The sequence below is a fragment of the Brassica napus genome, chromosome A7 (genome assembly GCF_020379485.1).
Source record: "Brassica napus cultivar Da-Ae chromosome A7, Da-Ae, whole genome shotgun sequence".
In the NCBI taxonomy this organism is placed as follows: Eukaryota; Viridiplantae; Streptophyta; class Magnoliopsida; order Brassicales; family Brassicaceae; genus Brassica; species Brassica napus.
In genome coordinates, this window is record NC_063440.1 from 22,838,264 (window position 1) to 22,861,893 (window position 23,630).

General features: G+C 35.4%; 5 protein-coding genes across 7 annotated transcripts; all 5 read right to left on the reverse strand.

The window, feature by feature from the left end:
* Positions 1-475: 475 nt before the first annotated feature.
* Positions 476-2,791, reverse strand: LOC106353930 (probable lactoylglutathione lyase, chloroplastic). The gene is made up of 9 exons (XM_013793760.3): positions 2,502-2,791; positions 2,176-2,353; positions 1,974-2,098; positions 1,818-1,882; positions 1,519-1,731; positions 1,377-1,424; positions 1,092-1,199; positions 879-1,019; positions 476-778 (listed from the first exon to the last, which is right to left on the reverse strand). The coding sequence occupies exons 1-9, from the start codon at positions 2,605-2,607 to the stop codon at positions 737-739; spliced, it is 1,026 nt and encodes a 341-aa protein (XP_013649214.2). The 5' UTR covers positions 2,608-2,791; the 3' UTR covers positions 476-736.
* A 4,396-nt stretch (positions 2,792-7,187) lies between these two features.
* On the reverse strand, positions 7,188-7,881 carry LOC125576188. The gene is made up of 3 exons (XM_048735605.1): positions 7,656-7,881; positions 7,330-7,426; positions 7,188-7,248 (listed from the first exon to the last, which is right to left on the reverse strand). Exons 1-3 carry the CDS (start codon positions 7,879-7,881, stop codon positions 7,188-7,190), a joined length of 384 nt encoding a protein of 127 aa, XP_048591562.1.
* Positions 7,481-11,946, reverse strand: LOC106432603 (aldehyde oxidase GLOX1-like). The gene is made up of 5 exons (XM_048735981.1): positions 11,397-11,946; positions 9,096-11,163; positions 8,886-8,981; positions 8,534-8,692; positions 7,481-7,917 (listed from the first exon to the last, which is right to left on the reverse strand). Exons 1-2 carry the CDS (start codon positions 11,844-11,846, stop codon positions 9,832-9,834), a joined length of 1,782 nt encoding a protein of 593 aa, XP_048591938.1. The 5' UTR covers positions 11,847-11,946; the 3' UTR covers positions 7,481-7,917; positions 8,534-8,692; positions 8,886-8,981; positions 9,096-9,831.
* Positions 11,947-13,020: 1,074 nt separating this feature from the next.
* LOC106353931 (probable plastidic glucose transporter 2) lies at positions 13,021-16,119 on the reverse strand. 2 transcript variants are annotated; one of them, XM_013793761.3, is made up of 13 exons: positions 15,905-16,119; positions 15,536-15,772; positions 15,387-15,454; positions 15,093-15,225; positions 14,896-14,995; positions 14,702-14,814; positions 14,512-14,605; positions 14,207-14,366; positions 13,943-14,086; positions 13,768-13,841; positions 13,591-13,679; positions 13,391-13,505; positions 13,021-13,308 (listed from the first exon to the last, which is right to left on the reverse strand). In XM_013793761.3, the coding sequence occupies exons 2-13, from the start codon at positions 15,745-15,747 to the stop codon at positions 13,126-13,128; spliced, it is 1,485 nt and encodes a 494-aa protein (XP_013649215.2). In that variant the 5' UTR covers positions 15,748-15,772; positions 15,905-16,119; the 3' UTR covers positions 13,021-13,125. The 2 variants fall into 2 exon arrangements, with proteins under 2 accessions (XP_013649215.2, XP_048591939.1); XM_048735982.1 differs by having other exon boundaries at positions 15,536-15,774; positions 15,848-15,995.
* A 362-nt stretch (positions 16,120-16,481) lies between these two features.
* Positions 16,482-21,756, reverse strand: LOC106353932 (calmodulin-binding transcription activator 4). Of its 2 annotated transcripts, none has more exons than XM_013793763.3 (13): positions 21,566-21,756; positions 21,357-21,482; positions 21,154-21,269; positions 20,948-21,036; positions 20,800-20,854; positions 20,108-20,717; positions 19,931-20,019; positions 19,732-19,816; positions 19,432-19,637; positions 18,740-19,338; positions 17,640-18,198; positions 16,905-17,189; positions 16,482-16,778 (listed from the first exon to the last, which is right to left on the reverse strand). In XM_013793763.3, the coding sequence occupies exons 1-13, from the start codon at positions 21,573-21,575 to the stop codon at positions 16,677-16,679; spliced, it is 2,931 nt and encodes a 976-aa protein (XP_013649217.2). In that variant the 5' UTR covers positions 21,576-21,756; the 3' UTR covers positions 16,482-16,676. The 2 variants fall into 2 exon arrangements, with proteins under 2 accessions (XP_013649217.2, XP_013649216.2); XM_013793762.3 differs by having other exon boundaries at positions 19,732-19,819.
* Positions 21,757-23,630: the final 1,874 nt, after the last annotated feature.

Below are 23,630 nucleotides of genomic sequence, written 5' to 3' on the forward strand. Positions count from 1 at the left end.
AAACAACTACCTAAAATAAAATGTATAAACAATATATATATATATATATCCGTATATATATATATATATATATATATATCCGTAAATACCTAATATATTCAAAAACTAAAACACTCGGAGAACTCAGCTTTATAAATTTTCTTATCTGAAGTACTTTATACTCTGTGTTGTGTCTTTACACCATGTTACAGGTTTCTTATAAGTTTTCTTCATAATTTGTATAACTCCAGCTTTTCTAGTATCCAAAACTCAAATCTTAATATAATAACATTGATGAATTTTTAATCAAACCACTAAATCGATGGAGTTTCTATGAACTAGGAAACATGCACGGACTAATTGGAGTCCAACTTGATCAAGACATAAAGCATAACCACTAACAACCTTTTGTCATTTCACCAATAACTTTTTGTCAACCATCTATACAGTGTGCAAATACTCTCTCTTTTTCTTTTGCCAAAAGTTTGGATATATCTTTTGGGTTGATCATTCATTTGTCATCTTATTTCAAAGGCAATAAGGTATAAGTAGAACTGATATACAAGACGCAACATGGGACATCCTGTAGAATTAACTACACTAGACTCTGAAAAAAAAACCATTCACTTTGAACAAACTAAACACTCCCACTCAGAGATAGATATATGAGACCCCAGCTGATGTAAGACAAACAACCCATCCTCCTGTTGCCTTCATAGCTATGAAACTAGCCATTCTGGTGGCCTCCTTTCTCCTCTCACTCCAGTTCTTTGAGAAAATCAACGTTGTCCACAAACACCTGCAAAGCCCCAAAAGGTTAGCAACTCAAACACACTTAGTCAGAGCTATTTCCATGAAAATGATGAACCTATCTCTCTCTCTCAGAACCAGAATCTTACCGACTTCCAACCATCTGGATCCAAACATGCGGTGATCTTCGTGCTTATACCTGGTAAGGGACCAGGTTCCCTCGTGATTTTCCCACCAAAGAGTTTAACAGCCTCTGCGGTTTTGTACACGTCATCCGTTCCTATTGCAATCTGACAATAATTTTTTTACAAGTTAGAAACTATAGCTACCTCTCTCTCTCTATATAGAAATTTACTCTTTACCTGAGCATAAGCATTTCCTTTATCATATTCAGTGACACCATAGTTATATGTCAGCTCTAGGACTGCAGTTTTGTCTTCTGGACCATATCCCATCATAGCTATTGTGTACTGCAAACAATCACTCACGGCAAGCGATTTTAGACAAATAAACCAAACCAAACCAATCAAACGAACAAGCTTAGTAGGATTCGCACGTAAAAACTGAACAGAAAAAACAATACATATAGAAAATGAAGTTTACAGTCACACAGGTGAGAATTAGATTAATGAGGCATATCATGTTACCTTGTACTCTGGATTGTCTCTTGTGCGCAGAAGTTCCATTCCAAAAGCCTATAAATAAAGGAACCAAGACTATATCAGATAAAACACATATTGTTAAGGCTAATAAACTCTCTCATTGCACAACGATTTCATAGGACTTAACCTTCTCGTAGAATTTGATGGACCTGTCGAGATCACCAACACGGAGCATAACTTGGCAAAGAGGTTCAGGTGTAGGACCTCTCTCCAAGAGTTCAAATTTGTAACCATCAGGATCTTCAATGAATGCGATTACAGTTTTGCCACCTTTGACAGCACCAGGCTCCCTTGTTACTTTGCCCCCTTTGGCTTTTATAAGTTCTACAGTTTTCGCCACCTTTTTGGAAAGAAAGAAAGAAAGTTCACTTCTTAAGAAACAAGACTCATGAAATGGAAACACTTGAATAAAACAAGAAGACTCACATCGTCGACAGCAATACCAAAGTGACCAAAACCTGCCCCAATGTCATACTTGTCAACTCCATAATCTGGAAACAAAACAACACTTAACATATAAGCCAAACCATAAAGCTAAATAAAGCACAGTACTTTGGAGCTCTAGATACAGATAAGACTTACTATAAGTGAGCTCAATGACAAAGTGCGAATCTTCAGGACCATAACCAAGAAAAGCATTTGTATACTTCTCCTCCGGTATATCACGCTTGCGTAGAAGCTTCATTCCAAGACATTCCGTATAGAATCTGCACCAATCAGATGGCTTTAATTAATCTTAAGTCTCTCTGGTATTAACAGAGAAAACCAGCTTGTAAGAATGTACTTTATGGTCCGGTCCAAATCGCCAACACGGTAAACGACGTGAAGCATCCTTCTGTTGTCATCTTTGACCCACTTGAGAAGATCCTCTTCAGTAGCGGCCGTGCTTGCTTTTCCAGATTCAGCTACTCCTAAGCAGCTCACGCTTCTTCTCAAAGTCAAAAGCTTTGACTGAGTAACATCTATGGAAACACAAAACAAGAATGATCAAAAGATAACTAATCGATTGAAAAAATGTTTGATTTCAAAATTATTATCTATATCTATCTGTGTAGTCAACGACGATTGATGATGAATCTAAAGGTGGAGGAGGAGGAGGAGGAGGATTACGGGAGAAAGAGAGATTCCTGGAGACGACGGGGAAGCGAGGAGATGATGCAGAGACGCAGCCTAGCAAGGAAGGTCGGATGGTGGAGGCCATTGAGATTATCCTCATCCTCACAGTCTCCTCCTCTCGAGTCTGTCTGTGATTGTGAACCAAGCAAGCGGTAGTTACCTTTCCTCCGTCGAGTGAAGCCAACGGTGAAGATAAAGCTCTCTATCCCTTATTTTTGTTTTTTTTATTCTGTCGATTTATAAAAAAATAGAATAAAATGGACCACGTTCCCTTATCAATTTTAGCATTAATACTTTTCTTTTTGATACATAATTAAATTATATTTTATCAGAAAGTATAATTGAACGATGCTCATACATCAAGATATCTGGAAGCAAAATTCAAATTAATCAGATTACGACACGCATAATATATATTAAGTTTGTAAGATTTTGAACGTGAGATGTGTTAAGAAGATGATAATCTCATTTCAATTTTAATTCTTTAAAAATACAGTTAAATAATGCGTAAGAAATTAAATGAATGAAAAATTATTATATAATTATAAAATTTTGTACATAATTTCATATTTTTTTAATCAACCAAATCGCAAATAAATCTAGTTTTATTATTACTAGAGATTTTGCCCGGGCTACGCCCGGGGCTATATACAAATAACATATATTTTATATGTATATTACAATATATTACATCTATGTTATAAAATATAAATAATAAATTGAACTAAAATGAGTAAAACTCACAATTTGTTATCTTCTACTATCTAAAATATGTATGGGATAGTGAACAATGTGAAATTATTAAATAATTTTTTAAACCTAAGTTATTCTCAAAAATATTTTTACATATTTAGTTATTTATAAAATATTTTATTAATCTCAACATCACATTTTTTTTTGTTATATGTGTTATTTATATAATTTGTATGTTTTTATATGTCTCTTATAATATTATAAGTTGGATGATGACTTTCTGTTATCCTTGGCTTTTGAAAATGATAGTTTGCTGATTTCTTCATGATCAGTGTTTGGTCGACGACAGAGATTTAGCCTGGAAATACAAACCCAAAAATCAACTCGACAGGTTCAATCATCAGTCGATTCAAAATAAATAGAAACACCCCATAAAATCAAATATCAGATCCAATCAATCTTTAAACTACAACTTAATTTGGTTTTGACCAAAAAAATCCAATATCCATATTTTCACTCTATTATTGTGATATATATATATATAACCATATTATTGTATATTTTCACTGTATGTGTGTTTATGATGATTTGTAAGAGGTGTATATAACAACTTTGATGGTTTTAAAGTATGTTTGGGCGTGAATGGTTTATAAATGTTAAGATTGTTTAATACCTTATTCACATATAAAAATAAAATTGAGTTTTTAGTCATACCCGAAACTTTTGTTTTGAAAAAAATACATAAAAACAATTTAGTTTTTTATCAAATTTAAAATAAATTGGAAACAATCAAACAAATGAAAGAAATTTAAATAAAACAAATCATCAACGAAGATGCCAGAGCTATAGAAGCCTCTAACCATATTCTTGGATCTACACAAAAATACATTTTTATGGTAAGAGTGTTTTTCGTTTTCCACGTGTTAAAATAAACAAAAAGGTATTAACAACTAATTATTTGAACCAATTGTAATAATACTTACATTTAAGAAAAATATTTTTAGCGACTTATATTTATGTAATTATTTTAAATTTCACAGCTCTTCTAAAAATAGGTACTGAAATTTTTGAATATCAAACTATTAAATGTTAAATTTTTAGTATTTATAATTATTATTCAAAAATTATAACATTATAAACATATCACGTATTTTTCTTATGATATTATTATCCGCAAAATCACGGGCAAGCACCTAGTATTAGTTAATCAAAAGTTCCGCGGAGTGGGGTATACTGATCAAAGTTACTTGTTCTCAAGGGTACGAATTCTTAATTTTGTTATTTTTTTTCCAGAAATGGTTAATCTGAACTTTTGCATATATATATATATATTGAAATAATATATTTTTTGTTTATAAATTCGTACGTCTTATTTTCTATTTAGTTTAGCCATATTTTTAAAAATATGTTGATCTTTAAAGTTTTATTGTTTTGGTTTATTTTATCATGTGTTTTAACTTTTTAATAATAATTTGCTCTTTTCCAGCCTAAATTATTTTTAATCGTAAATATAGTATATCATGTTGATTTTGACCCTCTTTTTTTTAATTAATATGAATTAATCATACGAATATATTTATTATATTTAATATTTCGTAATGTGTAAATTTAAAATATATATTTATACTATTATTCACGAATTGATTGTTTACATTAGATCTATATAAACATAAAGAAAACAAATCATTAACGAAGTAGCCAGAGCTATATAAGCCTCTAACCATATTTTTGGAACTACACAAGAACATGTAAGAGTGTTTTCGTTTTCCATGTGTTAAATAAACAAAAAGGTATTAACAACTAATTATTTGAACCAATTGTAATAATACTTACATTTAAGAAATATATTTTTAGCGTCTTATATTTATGTAATTATCTTAAATTTCACAGCTCTTCTAAAAATATATACTGAAATTTTTTAATATCAACTTATTAAATTTTAATTTTTAATATTTCTAATTATTATTCAACAATTACATCATTATAAAAATATCATGTACTTTTCATATAATATTATCATTTGCGAAATCGTGGACAAACACCTAGTATTACTGTATTATTTTATCAAGAATTCCGCAGAGTGGGGTATACTGAACAAAGTTACTTGTTCTCAAGGATACAAATTTTTATTTTTGTCATTTTGTTTTTTCTGAAATGGTTAATCTGAACTTTTTCATTTATATATATTGAAATAATATAAATTTTATTTATAAATTCGTATGACTTATTTTCTATTTAGTTTAGCCATATTTTTTAAAATGTGTAGATCTTTAAATTTTTATTGTTTTGGTTTATTTTATCATGTGTTTTAACTGTTTAATTATAATTTTCTCTTTTCCAGCCCATAATTTTAATAGTAAATATAGTATATCATGTTGATTTGGAGCCTCTTTGTTTTAATTAATTGAATTAATTATATGAATATATATATATTGTATTGTGTACATTTAAAATATCTATTTATCTATTTCTACTATTATTTACAAATTTATTTTCTACATTAGATCTCTCACATCAAAAGTTAATTGGTTACTTTGGTTACTGTAGTTGTTACACATAAGAATAATTATATTTATTAGTTTTTCATTCTAAAATATATTATTAACTTTATAACTACAGTATGACACAAATATATTGAGGGTGATTGGTTGAGATTTATCTCCCTACTTTAGCTTTATTTATTTTTAAATCACTAAATTTTACCAATCATGTTGTAACTTTACTTTTAAAAATTAAAGTCTACATCAAATTTTTATTTAGTTTTACCAATCATGCTTTAGCTTTATTTTTAAAGCTACAGCCAAAAAAATAAAGTAAAACTTTTTCTTATGTATTTTAGGCAAAAATGCTACATCATCTTTTTATAGTCTGTAAAATCTGTAAAATGAAAAAAAAAAATCTATAATATCAAATAAATTATATAATCATAATAAAATTTTTTATAAATAGTTTAATTTTGAATTTGAGTGTTTTTTAATTATTAAGATATTTAAATAATATAAATATTATTTACATATCACATTTTAAATTACAATAAGTTTTGATAATTTATAAAAACAAATATTAATATAAATTATTTTAATTCATATAAAATAATAATTTTATATATACAACACATATTTCATATATTTTATTTTAAAATATCTACAGCCTATAACTTACAACTACAACAAATTTAACTATAGCAAAAGTCTCTGCAGAAAAAATCTACAGTAACAACTTTACAGCTACAACCAATTTATCTACAGCTAAACATCGACAGCTAAATTTTTAAAGCCACAATCGAACCAATCATCACCATTATCTTTATAGTTTTCGTTGTTCTTATTCATCCAAGTCTTCTTGGTTTTAGTTTTGTTTCATCCTATAGGTTATAGGTTACACTGTTTGTTTTGTTTGCTACCATTCTCTTCTCCACTTTCATGCTGATATTGGATGTTCTCTTTTCAGTGGTTCAATCATTTAGTGCAGATCAGACATATTACTGGTTAGAGATGCTTGCGTGAAGGGTAATATTGACAACAACAAAGCTTGGTTGCTTATTATTTTGTTGTGTGTTTCTTTCTTTAAATGTAGATATTCTTTGGGTTCTTGACATCTATTTAGATTTTTTCAGTGCATGACTATATCTACTCTTTTATTGTATTTTTATTACGTTAAATGGTTTTGTAAATTCAAAGTATATCTTCTACATCTTACGTAATGTATGGATGGTTTGTGTCTTATTATTCAACTTGGCTTTTTTTTTTGTTTGTTCTTTTGTGCAGTGGGAATGACTCAGAACCATTAGCAGTCAGTCTCTGTTATCAGTCACGGTTATATTTGTAGATGTTGCAACTGATATATTTATTGAGGTTCTCAAGAAAAAGAAGTAGAATCACCATCAGGATGCCATAACCAGTTGTAAAACAACATGGTGCCAGCCCTGACTACGTAAATTTTTCCTGTCCCATCCATACTGCGCATATGTACATTTCTCTATCGAGATTATAGCATGTCCAAAACTTGCTTCTCTGTGGTAGAGTACTTAGGCTGAGGCTCAGTCATTCTGCAGAAATCATATAACACATCTAAAATCTAATAAAAAGGTTGTTTGCAATGACCATAAGTCCTTTATTATATAGCTGACTTGGTAGCAAATCCTTCAATGTTTCCTCCATCACAAATGATGTAGACATGAGCAGATTGATCTTTTAGTGGACTGGAAATGTCATTAACCACGGTGTCTGCTATGTTTGATATGGGTTCATGGTAGTTGATAAAAAAAAAAGAGTTCATGGTTTCACAGAAGCTCAAAAAATTATCATAATCTATAGTTTAAACGGAGACATAATGAGCTAAAGTTTTGTGTACTTACTGACCTCACGTATGCGTGAACATGACTTGAGAAAAAAACATCTACTTTATTATTGACAAACTACGGCTCACGACTCTCATGGTTTCATGGGAACTTACGCAGTGGTTTCTTGGCTACCACCTTGAGAGCCACTGCTGTAGAAGATCCAGCTGGTTTACCAGCAAGTGACTGAGTTCTCCGGAGTCCACCGGTAGTGTCCAAGAAGACTTTGAGCTGAGCAGCCATCATGCCGTACCTTGTTGGGAATCCAAAGACGAACCCATCAGCTTCAGTTAGTTCGTCAGGTGTGATGATTGGTGATTCACTCTTTGGTGGTGTGCTCATCTTAGAGAGTGCTTATTCTGGAAGCGTCTCTGGTACCTGTGAAACAGCAATTCATCAGGGTCAACGATTCACATGGATTCGTGTAGCCAAGCCTAACTATATCTTGTGAATTGGAAATTCATGTGTCACAAAACATATAAACTAAAACTGCAACACAGGTTATTGAAAAGGATTCACAGCAAGAATATCACCAAAACGACGTGATGCCATAAGAAGGGGTCAGTCCTGAGATTTATGGAACTTGAAACAGTTACTAAATAATCAAAACATATATCTTTGTTAAACAATCTGGAGGACAAATGATAAAACTTTGGAGGCCAATGTTTCATCTTGTTATGCCAATGACCGGTTCAGTTGGCCATAAACCAGCTAAACAACCTAGACAAAAAATTAGAATCTAAACTTGCTAAGCTAAAAGAAACCATCAGCCAAGAATCGAAAATTAAGAAACTTGGATAATGGCAATGGTCCTAAGATTGCCTGAAGCTATTGTCAGAATGTCTTATCCTTTCTTAAAGATTCACAAACTACTTATGACTCAAATCCTAGTGCTGGGTAGAACATGGTAGCTACTTATATTACCCATTTACATAGTTTCTCACAGGAACATAACGAAATACAAAGCCATTATGGAGGGGAAGACAAATCTGACCTGCCATAGTTTGGCTTCAACGCCTTCAGGTCAGTAAAGTATTCCTGAAAAAAATAATTTGATAGTCGATGGAAAGCTTATTTCTTTATCAATGTTTATTTATACTTGACTTTTTCAATGATGACCAAGAGAACTGCAACACCTGAGACAGTTTGTACTCTACACAATTCAAAATTTCTCAAATCAGTCTTTTACAAAGATAATACGGTAGCAATCCCGTAACATCAGGTACATAAAACGATTGATATGTAATCAACGAAAAAACCATCTACACCCTCCGTTAGTTAACCAACGTTTTAGAGAGACTGCGATATATGATTGGTATCTACAGATCAGAATCAAATCAACATACCCATTCCGATCACGGGAACTCCTTCATCGATGTTGATACAGCCGCAATCATTGTCACTGTCATATATCGAAGTTAAATGAAACTGCTCTCCAATCACTGTGAACAAAAAAGGAATCAAAAACGCGAATCGTGAATAAACATATCCACATCTAAAATGAAACCAAATCAACTCAAAATTCAGGAGATGGTTCTCATAGTAGGAAAGCTTACATTTTTATAGTCGCAGTTCCACCTCCTTGCATGAGGGAAGATCGTAGATCGTCGGTGATGGATTTAATAAGGACTTACTGGTAGCTTTTCGAATTCTAAGGAAGAAGATGAAACACGTTCTCAGAACTCAGGTTCCGTCGGAGATGAAAGCAAGTTCAAACCTAGTATCAAAACGACGCTTAAGGCCCAGCTAATCTCAGAACTCAAAAGCCCAAAACGTAACTGAGGTGGACAAACAAACACACCACATTGGTTGAATTTATATGTCGACGTGGACACTCTCCCTGTTGATTATATAATCTTTTTAATATAGTATATAGATATGATGAGCTTTTATAATTCTTCCATATGTATAGTTGTTGGATCAAATAAACGTAATCAAAAGTTGGGTAATAAAATTCATACGACTAATTAATATTTTAAAAAATTACTTGAAATACGCTAAATTGAATATCACTTTTCATAAATACATTCAATCAAAAACATCGTAACAATTTATTACAAAATAGTATAAAATGTGAGGTAACTACTTTCTACAAATTATTTCCCATATACATGGCAACGTTTTTCTCAATTCTCTTATTTCAATCAGAAAAACGTACATTAATAATTTAAAAGTGTCAAAAATGTATTATTCACAATAAGCAAAAAGATGGTTTTATTTTACATAAATTATGGGTGAGGGGTTCGTATCAAAAATATGGTCGTTATTATTATCCTTATAGGAAAACTAAAATCAGACGATTTGGATCCATTCTCCAACGCTCGGCACACCATTGTAGACAACAAAGAGAAGATAATAGCCAGGAGGAGCAACCTTTCCACTCGGAGGAGCAATGGCATGGATCTGATGAAGGTCGCGAACCTCTCTCTTGATATCAAAGATACCCAAGATGAGCAACCTCATGTTCATCGACACAGCATGTGTAGTAAACGGTGGTGCCGACATTGTTACTTTAATATTCTCCTTCGTCACATCTTTTTGGTTGAGGTGGATCCTTATGTTAAACCTCTCTCCGTACCTGATCTGTTTCGGTGTAGCGGTGGTCACAATACTTGGTCTCAAGTCGGCGAGAGCCGGGTCAAGGTAAGGCGGCGAGTATTTCTGGAGGCGGACCTCGGTTGGGAACATAACATCGAACTTGTAACCGTCGTTAGTGTTGCTTCCACCTACAAGAACTTTACCGTCGGGGAGAGCGAGTGCGATGGAGTGGTACACGCGAGCAATAGGGGAAGGCGCGAGCTCTTTGAAACGTTGGCCTAACGGTTTGTCTGGCGCGTATATGATCGGGGAGAAAAGTGGATCTCTGCCGTTACCCCATCCCGAGGTTCCACGTCTTACACCGTTAATGATTATGACTTCACCGTTGGGGAGGAGGACAGCGTCGCTCATGACACGCGGCATTGGCATCGCCTCTGTGATCCATACAGGGTTCTTGCTGTTGATGCTGATTCTTTGGCAGTCTTTCAAGGCCGGTTCGTAGATCTTCTTGGTTTCAGCACGGTAGAATGCGTCTTGTCTTGCACCACCACAGATGAGGACATCAGCAGGGATGACGGCAGGGTTTTGGACATCGAGGCGGATGGGGAGAAGAGCCGAGGAGGCGGAGCCAGGGTAGTTACGGGCACCACCAGGGAGCTGAGGGAACTCTCTGATGACTCTATTTGTTTTCGGGTTAAGAAGGATGGAACGGTTGTTGGCGAACATGAAGAGGTTACCATCGGTGTTGAGCCAGACGAATGGGTATAGATTGTTTTCTGCTGGATCATCGGTTTCTCTAAGAAGCTGCGAGTCGTAGAGTTTCTTGTTGTCAACCCCTTCTTGATTGATGTACTCGTAGTTGAGAGCGTCTCGGCCTCCAACAACGATAAAACTGCCATCAGGGAGAGTGGCTTGTGTTGAGTACCATCTCCTTGCAGCTAATGCGGTTGGGTACTCCACCCAACCGCAGTTTTCGCAGGTGGAAAGGTATCTGGCCGTGTTTCCTCCTCCTTGGAACCCTCCTGTGCTTACCAATGTCCCGTTTATGGTTAAGCCTCCTGAGGAACACCATGTGTCCGTTGAAAGCTGCCAATATTATTTCCATCAAATTTTAAAATGTTTAATTGTATTCAGATATGTATTTTAAGCATGTGAAAGGGGTGCTTTTGGAAAAGATTTGCAATTAAATTACCAAACACTTTGGTGTATTTAGCCACCAAATATAACTTTAAAAAAAATCTTAACATGTAATTTAGAGTCTATATTTCAAATATTCATACTGTTTGGCAGAACAATAGTAATGAGTAGTTTTTTCTTACCGCGAGAGGCCTGATGTTTCCGGTTTCGATATCGACGAGAACGGAGTGAGCCCAACAATCAATGGCATTTGTCTTTGTGTCATAAACATGGCAAGGTACACCAGGAGGGAGCTTGATCTTTGAAATTCTCCAAATGGTTGCATCATAAAACTGGACTTTGTTGATCTTTGGCATAAGAATGGCGTGCATAGCGGATACGCCAGAGTTCTTCAGAAACAACTCCCATTTTCCGGGCCAATTCATTTCAGGACCTTTGGGGGTGGGGTCGGTGTCGACACCATCAGCCCTAAGGTCTGGTGGTTTTAGCTCGGCGGCTTCGCGTCTGTTCCCAGTATCAGATGAACCAGCGTCGGCAGGGCAGTTTTCTACCTCCGAGAAGGATGGTTGAGAATAGAGTGCCAACAAAACAATGACAGACAGTTTCCATAAGAGTCTTCTTGAGGCTCTCATTTTCTTTACTTTTTTACTTTAAAAAAAATTATTTTGGCTTAAACAATGAGAAACGATGTCTCAGGTTTTATTGGTTATGATTGCTTTTTTGGAGAACAAGCTCATGTCTTTGGGAATTTATAAGCTTATTTTTGTTTGTTTTTGTCTTTTTTTTTCTGAATGAGTGGTTAGCAAATTATTCCTCGACTCATTGTCTATTTTTTGTATGGGTGTTATGTAAAATTAAAATTATTGGCTTTATATTCGGCTATGTTTATGCATGTTAATTTGGTCTTTTGTATGGTTGGTCTTTTTTCTCTATCAGTTTATTATGTTCTAGGTTTTCTTCTTTTTTTTATATTTATAATTTTTATTATTAGATACAATAAACTTAAGTGTTACAAGTATCCCTCAGGATTATAGCCCATTCGTCCGATTATCTCTACTTCTTCTTTATTTAAATGTTCGCTAAGGTTGCTGATGCACGTATACTTTGACAACCTAAAGCTGATAATGCTTTCAATTGAAAACCTATATATGATTCTTTTTCTGCATTACTAATCTCATTTTGAAATTAAATATTGAAACTTGGTCTTTTATCTCTAACACTGATAAGATAATTTATGTATTAACACAATTTGATTTTAACGTTACAAAGCTATTGGCTAAATTATGAAAGTCTATCTAGTTTTAGGTTGAATGGCAAAAAATATGAATTTTTGCATCAGGAAAATTAACTAAGGTGATTAATTATCAGTTAGATTTTTTTAGATAATTAAATCCCAAATATTTTTTGAATAAAAAGAATGTTTAAAACTACCGTTTATATAAAACGAATTCAATATTTTGTTTCTAAAGCATATGGATGCTACGTGTAATTTTCAGTGACGAAGAAAATACAATTTCAGAATTGCCGAAAAATAAATTTTTAACAAAAAAATAAATTTTGTAACTTTGGTGAAGAAATAAATTTACGGTTTTAACAAAAAATATAATTTTCAGTTTTGGCAAAATATGCGATTTTAAATTCTAACAAATAAATATTTTGTTTCGTAAAATAAATGTAAAATGCATGTACGTTTTCTAATCTATAACGTACATTCAAATAGTCCATATAGATAATTGTATTATTAATATTTTCTAATTTTGGTGAAAACATCTTCATCTAAAAGGTACATTTTAACAAACGCTACCGGAAAGCACAATCGTATTTTATTTTAGAGCATATTTTGATCTACAACGTCAAACAGTGGACAATACAGAGTGAAGGAATAGGCAAGGAAAATGGAAATACACACATTCATGGTTTGGCTAGCAGAGAAATCTCAATCTCTTGAAGTGTTTTTCCTTTTGTCTCAATCACGTTCCTCTTCACGAACATCACTGCCATCAAACAGAACGTTGAGAACATCGAGTATAGTAGCCGAGGACCAAGCTGCTCAAGCAACTTCAGAAATAGTAACCCCACGAAGAAATTTATGACCTGAGACCAACATATTGTTAAGCAACGTTGTGAACACAATCCATGAGATGAATAAAAACGACAAGTTTGTTATCATTATTACCCAATGCACAGACAAGCAGAGAGCCAAAGCTTTTGCTCTGATTCGACTTGGGAAGATTTCAGGCAGGAGTAAACCTGGTACTGGACCAGCTCCTAGGGCGAATGTTAGCACAAACCTGTATTAAAAAAATGACAATATAGTATTTTATTTAGAACAACAGAAATGATTAAAAAGAAATTTCTGACTCAACAGCTACTTACACAAGCGTGCCACCGACCGATAAACACAAGGCCGAAAAATGCGGCAAGTATGAACTTGTAGCACCAACTTGAAGTGCCATTGCTAATGCCTATACACATCAAGATAGATCACATTAGCACTGATAATAAGAACAAAAGGAAAGAGGATACCAACACAAAAAAAAAGTGCCAACACACCATGCCAATGAAACTCCAAAGGAGAAGAAGCTTCCTTCCTACTTTATCCATCAACACCATTGCGATTAGAGACCCTGATAATCACAACATTGTTACAAATTTACAATCCGAGATCCATATAACTGAGAAGTCGATTGAAAAGGAAAAAGAAAGTGGAGGAGAAGGTAAGTGTTACCCAAGAGGTTTGAGATTCCGACAAATATGTTGGCCATGTCCGATGGTACTCCGGCACTTTTGAAAACGGTAGAAGAGAAATAAAAAACAGCATTTATACCAGATAGCTGTTGCAAAGCAAACAGGGTTGATCCAATAAAAACAACTGCAAAAGGAACGAATGAATAACAAAGTACTATACACAGGTAACAAATATAATAGACGAGAATACATTACATGTTTGCATTTACATTTTTTCGGGAAAATGGAAATAAAAATTATATACCTCTTGAATGCCGACCATATAAGAGCTCGGTGAGAGTCACAACATCTGGCTCATCGGTTTTGTCTAGTTCTAGTTTGTGTAATTCTGCCATAGCTGTTTTCACATGAGAACCTCCGAGCAGCCTCTCAAACTCAGCTTCCGCTTCAGCTATCCTCCCTTGCTGCATAAGATGATAAGACTTTAATAGATAATGATCACAAAAGGAAAAGAAGTAGGAGCAGTAGTGTAGAAACTGTGTAATTTTCAGGCTCAAAAACGACAACATTGGTGCATATTCGTTATAAGTTGTGAAATGTAAAGCAGACCTTAAAAAGCCACTGGGGAGACTCGGCACAGAAGAACATCCCTAAAGCAAGTGCCGCAGCAGGAATGGTTGATAACCAGAAACAGACACGCCACCTATGTACCATAACGATATATAACATGTTACAATACAATTAAGAGAGGCGTACCAAAAGTTGATTCTACAAAACAGTTTATGATGAAGTTTCTTACCAACCAGTTATGCTATGGACAGGAATCCCTATAAACAGAGCTGCCATAAGTCCCAGACATGTAGCTATCTGTATGAAGCTTCCATAAGTCCCCCTAACAAAAGCTGGTGATACCTAGTCAAAATTTGAAAAAATCTTCATAAGCGGCATGAAACTTGTAGCAGAGCAAGATCCATACTCTACTTTGATATATACCTCCGTGACATAGAGTGCTGCCACAGGTGGGCCAAGACCCATGCCAGTCCCAACCAAGAATCTCCCCAAAAGCATGACAGCTAAGCTATTACTAACTCCACTGAGAGATAAAAGACAATATAGCATCATCATAAGCAACAAACTAAACTAATGGAAACAAGGCCAACATTTTCTCAAGGGATTACCAAAAAAATTACCTAACGAAAGCACCTAAAATCATAGGCAAAGCACTAAGCTGAAAGGCTCGCCGCCTTCCGAGTCCATCAGCAGCTCCACCGCTGAATAAAGATCCAATAAATGCACCACCAAGACATACACTAACCACCAAGCCTTCACATAACAAGTAACGCAACATGTTATGACTAACTAAGGGTCCGAATGGTAAATATATATGTATATGTAGAAATTTTTGTTATTATTAACTGCTGTGCGGTTTGATGCGGTCATCATTCGAAGCCTAAGTAACTAGATGCGATGAAAGTAAGTAATACCTTCAGCTAATGTATTTCCAGTGAAGCCAAGATCAGAAGAAATGCTTTCAAGCGGTTCATTAACAACTCTGTAACAGAAAATTCTGAATAAAATTAACACAATTAACTAATAGTAAAATATTTAAATAAAGATTGGAATGATGACGAACCCTAAGTGATAGCCGAAGAGGAAAGACGAAAGCGTAGCGACGAGGACGTGTGGGAGAGAGCAGATCCATGGAGGATTCGTGGTTTCCGTTTCCTTGCTCACGTCATCATCATCATCAAGTAAAAGACGTGAGTTATCTTCGACGTCGACCATGGGAGAATACTCTCTCGATGACGTTCTCTTGTACATCGAAGACGATTGCGAACCCCACATGCGGCAGATCCCTTTGGTTTCAACACTCTGTATGATTCAGATTCGAACAAAATTAGAAATCCAAAGTTTCCAGAATCAGATGATCAGCGAGAATCATTACGCGAATACGAAGAATCAGAGCAGAGCACGAGGACGAGCAGAATGGTGAAAAACTTACGGATTAGATTAAGATGAGAAAGCAGAGGTCACGAGATGTCTCTCGATAAAGAATGGAGAAGCTTCAAGAGGAAGAAGAAGAGAAGTAATGTTGAGCCGTGATTGCTAACGTGCGCACTGCCCAATTAGACGACAAAACGTCAAATGAGAATCATGTGCTTTTCTCTCTATTTTGCTTTCTGCGATTCTACTCAACATCATTTGCGTCCATTAATTAAACGCACGTGTCACACCCTCATACAATTTGTTGCTAGTCGCTAGATTTTTCTTTTTGTCGGTGACCTCATCTTTTGTTAATTATTACTAACCATTTCATTTTATTTTCTTATAATGATTTTAGCATTTGTAACATGGTGGGAGTATTATATCTCTAGTAAATTCGTATAATTTATAAAAAGCATTAAAATTTCGGTTAAATTTTAGTGTTATTTACAATGTATTTCATTATTTTTATATCTATATATCTCAGGAGATCCCTCCAACTTGTATTTTAAAATTTCAAAAACTTCCTTAAAAATAAATTGTACTGTTATTCAATTTATCAATTTTTTAATTCTTGTTAAAAAAACAATATGGAGTAGCAAAACAAAGTAAATGCATACTTGTTATGTAAATAAGTTAGCCACCATAAGAGCTCATTTACAGACACTAGTCACTACTACTAACAAGTAAGAACAACATCATTCTTTGTTGTTTTCTTCTTCATTGCAATTCTACAGAACTACTCACTCTTGAAACTTGATAGATCTACTTACTACACACTACTAAAACCTCTAAAGTGCAAACAAACTGTCATCTTCCATATCAGCCAAGTCAAACAAATCGCCATCCTCATCACCACCTGCTCCTAATGTCTCTGTTTTCCCAAGCTCAGCCTGCTTACAAGAATAAAATATTCATTCCAATACTTGGTGCATTATATTTAGTCTCATTGATCTGAAATGGGACTAACTTGGTGCATTATTATCGTATAGGTTCATATCACACTATCCTACACTCACCTTTGTCTGACAGTATCTCTTGAGCACGCGGTGGTATTGCTGGCGAGCCTCTGGAGAGTTAGCCATCGACATAACACGTGAGAAAGCCTCGTTCACTGCAGCATCTACTTTCTGCTTACGAAACACCTTGAGAATGTCTTCCTCTTCACTGTCTTCTACGTCTTGCCTGAACCCTCTTAGCCCAGCTCCTTTTCTTCTCCACCTCAGTACAACCTTATCTAATATTCCTACCGCCCAGCAAATAACCTTGTAATGCTTCCTTATTTGGTAACCTCGAACAAGAGCCTGCACACAAATAACAAGATAATAAAAAGCTGCTGCAAGAAGAACGCTAAAGGCTAATCGGACCTGTTAAATTAGGCTTGAGATTTTGAACCGAACTGAACCGGACCAAATTTTCGATTAGTTGGGCAGTTTTTCTTTATAATCGGTTTTTGGTTCGGTTGAGCAATCGATTAGTTCGGTTTTCTTCTAATATTACCCAAACCATACCAAAAACCCAAGCCGAACTAATCGAAAATAACTAAAATAAACCGAATTTATCCGAACTTTTACCAAAATTAAACCAAAACCTAACCGGAATCAAAAATTTCGACAGGATTTCAAAAATCGATCTAACCGAATACCAAACCTGAACTTTATTTTGGATTAGTTTGGTAAGATTTATGTTGAATCTAAAAACCAAACTACCCAAACCCGAACTAACCGAACCCATAAGCCTATGTTAAATATTACCTGTATCTTCACAACTTTCTTGCGAAGCAAGAGAAACTCCTTTCGGCGTTTATAGCGACGGTAATTCTTCTGAATAGACAAAGCTGCCGAATGGTAGTTCTTTACATTTCCCAACGCTAGCTTAGACATGGTCGAGATCCCTTTGATATCTGCATAGATCCCATACTCTTGAAAGTAAGCAGCCATAGCTGCTTCTCTCTGCTGTCTCTTTCTAAACGAATGTGCACGAAATGCTGCTTGGATTCTCGCAACTGCTTGAGCTGCGTTTCTCACTGCAGCTAGTGTGTCTTTCAGTGAATGTGGACTTCGTTCTGAAATGGACTTTAACGTCACCTCTGCTTGCAACTGAGCAGTCTCTTTAGATTTTTCGGTTTCTTCAAGTGTAAGCGATGAGAGGTGGTTTGTTAACGCCACCTCCGATAGATAACCTGCAAGACCCTTGTGGCCATTAGAGGCAGCTATCGAAGCGGCAGTTTTACCGGCTGGGTCTTGCGCAGTGGGATCAGTCACTGCTCCAGCTGATGCCCCTGAAGCCATTAGGGCAGCCACCATTTTTTCACTGCCACAACAAAAGAAAACAGTATCAGTTATTGTCTAAAAAGTTTAAAAGACAGTGTTGGTCTTAATGCCTGGGCACATTTATTGGAACCGAAAACCGGCATCTAAATTTCTATAATATAGTTATAAATATTAACTATATTTAGTTTTAAAAAATCAAATAATTTAAAATATTATTTATAAACCGAAATACAAAAAAAAACTACCAGAATATTTTTTTCTGAAATATTTAAAATTATCTGATTTATCCAAATTTTTATTTGAAAACTTGAAATCTGATATTTAATCAGGAAAACTCCGATTTTTTTTTACTTTTTAACTTGAGTTAACCGAAAAATCAGAACCAAAAAAATCCAAAATAATTTTCTGACTTTTTAACCCAAAATTATTACCCAATCTTATTACTTAAACCAAAAACCAAAATAACCTAACCAAAACTGAATAAAACTTTTTTAAATATATGAATGGATCCTAGATCTCAAAAAAAAAAAATTCTAAATACCCGAACGTATCACGGAGGGCTAGTTGGTTTACTGTATTACCTCCCGAAACGTGCAGCCCAATGAAGAGCACTCCATCCATTAATATCACGGAAATCCACACTGACTCCACGAGCAAGAATTGGATGTAGCGCCCACTCGAAGCCAAGGCCTGCAACCATATGAATAACGCCTTGTTCTTGCTTTGACAAAGAACAACAAGATGTTTGATCTTTATCTTGGGGTCTTGAAGACAGCCACACGTCCAGCTTATCTTTAAGCAGTTCTTGTAGAAGCCAATCAACTGTACTTGATGATGTTGCACTGCCATCTAGAATCGTTTCCAGGATATGGCTCCATTGATCAGCGCCTGGCTCTAGGTTACTTTTACTGAGTGTTTGCACAAGCCTTACAAGTAACAAAAGCTCATCTCGACTGCAAGATGTGTCAGGCTTATCACGATACTCAAACTCCTTTATTTGGCTACAAGAGAGTCCATCTCCAGAAGTAATGCATAAATTGACTTTGCCAGGGCCACGTGGAGGGGCTTGGCACCGTATAACGCCTTCCTTAATGATCTCGAAAGGAACTTCAGTACTCCCAAACATGCAAGACCATGAAGACTCTGTTGGATCACAGACAAATGATCCAATGATGATCACCTGCTTCGTCAAAATGAAAACTCAATTGTAATCACCAATCATTTGTTTTAATCAGATAAGAATTTATTAAGGATTGAGTAAAGAGAAATAGACCTTTGTAGTTTCAGTAGCATAACCCCACTCTGGTGATATGTCCTGGATAGTAAACTTTTGCTTATATGCAACTGTCTGACTCATTACTTGCTCGAAAGGCAGCTCCATTCTACTGTTGTCGGCATTATTTGCCAGAGCTCCCAGCTCAGAATAACGAGTAGGAAGTTCAAAACAAGAACCAGGTTCTTGAGGCAACAACAGCGTAGCTGATTTTTTTTAAGACAAGTATCAGAACAGATCAATGTCAAACAAGCTATGAAGCAGCCTAACAGAATGCTTAAGCAAAAGCAGATGACATACCTTGGTCAGGTTTGTTGCTGCAACTCAAGTTAGAATCTTCCTGCATTCCAGTTATCAATCCTTTAGCTGAACTTGGTGTTCTTCCCTGCTTTCAACAAAAACAGTATAGTTTGAAAAATCTTACTCCAAAGATTCATAATTAACAGATAAAAGATAGTCTTGATCCCACATTTCATTTTAATTAAATGAGAGGATTTACCTCAGAGTTAAGAGCTATAGAAGCCTCACATGCTTCCAGCACATCTTTCCAAGACTCAGCCTTTTGATCGCCACTCCCTCCACTACCACCTGTAACAAGAATCCTTTTTACTCTTCCTAATAACATAGATATCATACACACTGATATCTAAACCAATGATGTATAAGTTTGGCCTACCTGAATCATTCTGTACGAGCATGAGATTGTTAGAATGATATTCAGCTCCGATATACCCTCCGTAACATCTCTCAAGTCTGTTATTTTCTGCTCTCTGATGTCCAGCTGCTGGTTGAGCATTGATCTCCTCCGTACACTCTAAAGATAGGAGACTATTCAAGCTGTGGAGTGGTGAACCTACAGTACTAACATTATATTGGGCTCCTCCAACATAACCACCGTAACATCTCCCTAGTTTGCTGCTACTCTCTGGACTCTGATGCACAGTCGCTAGTGGTGGAACAAGGTGATCAACATCCGTACTAAAGTCTAGAAACTGGAGACCATCCAAACTTTCGTTTTGAACAACATTATTATCATCACCAAGACTAAGTTGTTCTTCTAGCCTCTTTAAAGCCTCCCTAGTCTCAAACTCGTAAGAACTTCCACTGGTCTCAACTCCGTTACTATTACAGAAGACGTTAGAGTTAGCCTCTGAATGCTGCTGTTGTATGTCAATAGAAGAATCACCAACGTAGTGACTGTAGCTGGCATTCTGAGTCCCAATGGAGCCTAGAGTTGAAGGATTCGGTGAAAAGTGCAAAAAGGTTCCACCAGTTTGCTGCTTTACCTAAAAATTTAAAGCAAACCAATAACGTCATTACAAAGAAACTGAAAGGTTCAGCTTGTAGTAATATAACAAAGAAAGTCACCTCTTTTCCATCACTCACATCCCTGTAATGAACAAGGGCAATATGTTCGTATTCCCTGACATATAAAGAGTAATAAACTTATACGTTAGTATACATTTCATTATTGAGTGTATACACATCATACAAGAGCAAGAGTACATAAACTCACGGGTCTAGTATCCAGTAGATACGCCTCTGGAAAGAAGGTTCAAGCTCTCCATGTGCATAGTAACATTGCAAAGCCTCAACATTACCCACCTGTTCACATAAACAAACATCATAAGCAACCTTAAAGAACATATCTAAAGTCGCAAAAAGAATAACTTGGAAACAAAAGTACATCAACATAGCAACAAATTGAAGTAACAAACTCACCTTAAGACGTTCGTGAGCTTCAGCAATAGCTCTACCATCCTTCTTCCTCTTCCACTGATGACCATCTTTACGGAAGAACTTAAGAACCCTTTTATTGTAAAGCAACACCGACCCACCTGATGAGACAGGAGCAAAGTCAAGAAAAATCAATTTTCGTTTCATCACCAAACCAGTGAAGAAAGAGAGCAAAAGTCAAAGCTTACTTGAAGGCTTATGAGGTGGCTTATCTGTTAGCTGATATCGTTCATGATTCAGCAAAATGAAGTGCACCTCGGGCGGTTTCAACCAACGAGTATGCGCTTCTCGGTACAGAGTACTAACATCGTATTCTTCAAAAAAAAAAAAATATTTAGCCTTTTAAGTGAACTGAGGAAAACGAAAGGTTTAGCCTTTAGTAATCTGAGAAACTCACCGGCCTGCATAGCTGACTTTGAGATTTTTCCAGAAGTAGTTGAGAATTTGACTAATGGACTGACCAATATTCTGCTTTGGGACACAGTTTCCGACAGATATAGCCACGACACGAAGATGGATTGCTATGATATTGCCAGGTAGGTGTGATCCTCTGTGGCGCGTTGCATGCTACCGAAGCGACACTATTGGTCGAATAAAAATAATCGTACTTCGTATCGTACCCCCTCGTGCTCTATACTTGAGAGTTAGAGCTTGACTGGTTTCCCCGCTACCACCCGCGAACGCAGCTTTTGCGGTTGGTAGCGATTGACAGCGTTTCGAAACAATCATACAAGCCGCTATAAATCGCTTCAAACCGCTCCGAACCTCTTAAATTCAAAAGCTGGTTCCAGCTAGCGTTTGCGGTTGCGGGCGGTTGCGGAAGGATAATTTTTTTTCTTTTTTTTTTTAAAACCATATAAATACAAAAATAAAAATATTCAATAAATTTTTAAAAATGAAATTATAAAAATACTAAAATATATCTATGATATTTTAATTAATATTATAAAATTTTAAAATAAAAATATTTTCTATAATTTTAAAAATTTAAAACTATAACTTTGAAAATATAATTTATATATTTATTATAATATTATGATTTTTGATATTTTTATAATTATATAAAATGTAAATATTGTTAATTTATTATTTAACCGCTGTTGTATCTAGTAGTTAACCAATCATAAGTATCCCGCAAACGCACCAATTTCTAACCGCAGAACCAGTCGTACAAATCTCTTAAAACCGCTAGAAACCGCAACCACCCGCATCCGCAAACGCCCGCAACCGCAACCGCAACCGCTGCGTTTGAACCAGTCAGACCCTTAATTAGTTAATTAAATTGTCGTTGTCGCAGCTAAAAGGAGCTATGGAGGGAAATTACGCAAACAGCCCTCAGTCTCATTTTTGAAACTTGAGAGTAGAGAGAGGAAGACGATATAAGAAAAATTAAAAACAAATCAACTTGAGGATACAATTGGCATTACCTTTAAATATCTTCTTTCTCGTTAAATAATTGACCACCCCGACGTTCTGATTGCCAAATGCCAAGCTACGGAAAAAAACAAGTGCAATTTTCTCCAATAGATTACCAGATTCTTGAAATGAAGCCTCAAATGCAATTTTAACACAACCCATCATTGGATAAAGGATATCAAAAAACATATTGCTCCAACATTTGCATTCACTCTCACGTGCATTGTCTTGAATTATTGATTTGGACTCAACAGCTAGCACGTAAACGCGATCACTCCCACTCATTAGTCATTATTATAACCCGTGTCCTATTATACGTACCCAACCATAAATGTTTATTCTTTTTTCATCTTCTTTAGCTATTATTTGTAAGCATACCATGAAAGCCACAACTTACAAGGAATCAACTTAAACGTACCATTGTCCTTTCAGTTTTCATTAACTACATTGCATGTGAGCATGTCGGTGATCATTGCATGAAGTATGGACTATTTAAAATTCACAAAATCTAACTCTGCGCCTAATTGCATACCATTCTGGAATAGTTAATCATTTACTACATTAATACAAGGATTAAACTGAAGCAGCTAGCGTCTTGGATTTCAAAATCTTCCGACTTAGATTGGTTGGGGTGGTTGATAACAGCATGAGTATCACACGATATTCCTTCTGGTTTGAGTACCAATATCGCATGTTCTACATCTGGTAAAGCCCCTTTAGCCAATCGCTGATGATCTATCTAGGAGTATCCATCTTCTAACCAATTGTTCCGAAAACAGAGTAGCCACAACACTATAGTTGCACTTAAGCCGTCCATATTGGGGATTTGGGGTCATGACCAAAGAGAATTTTGTGTCGCCCTACACCACTCTGTCGACATTTGGGCGTTTTGCTAAATGTAAATTTTGATCGAGAATCTGAACTTCCGCGAGGCATGTAATTACCATATCCTCATCATTTCATTATCTTGTTTGTCCTAACCGAAAAGTGCACATAAATGGTCTTGTAGGTTTTGTAGGATTACTAATAGATTTTGGATTAGGTTC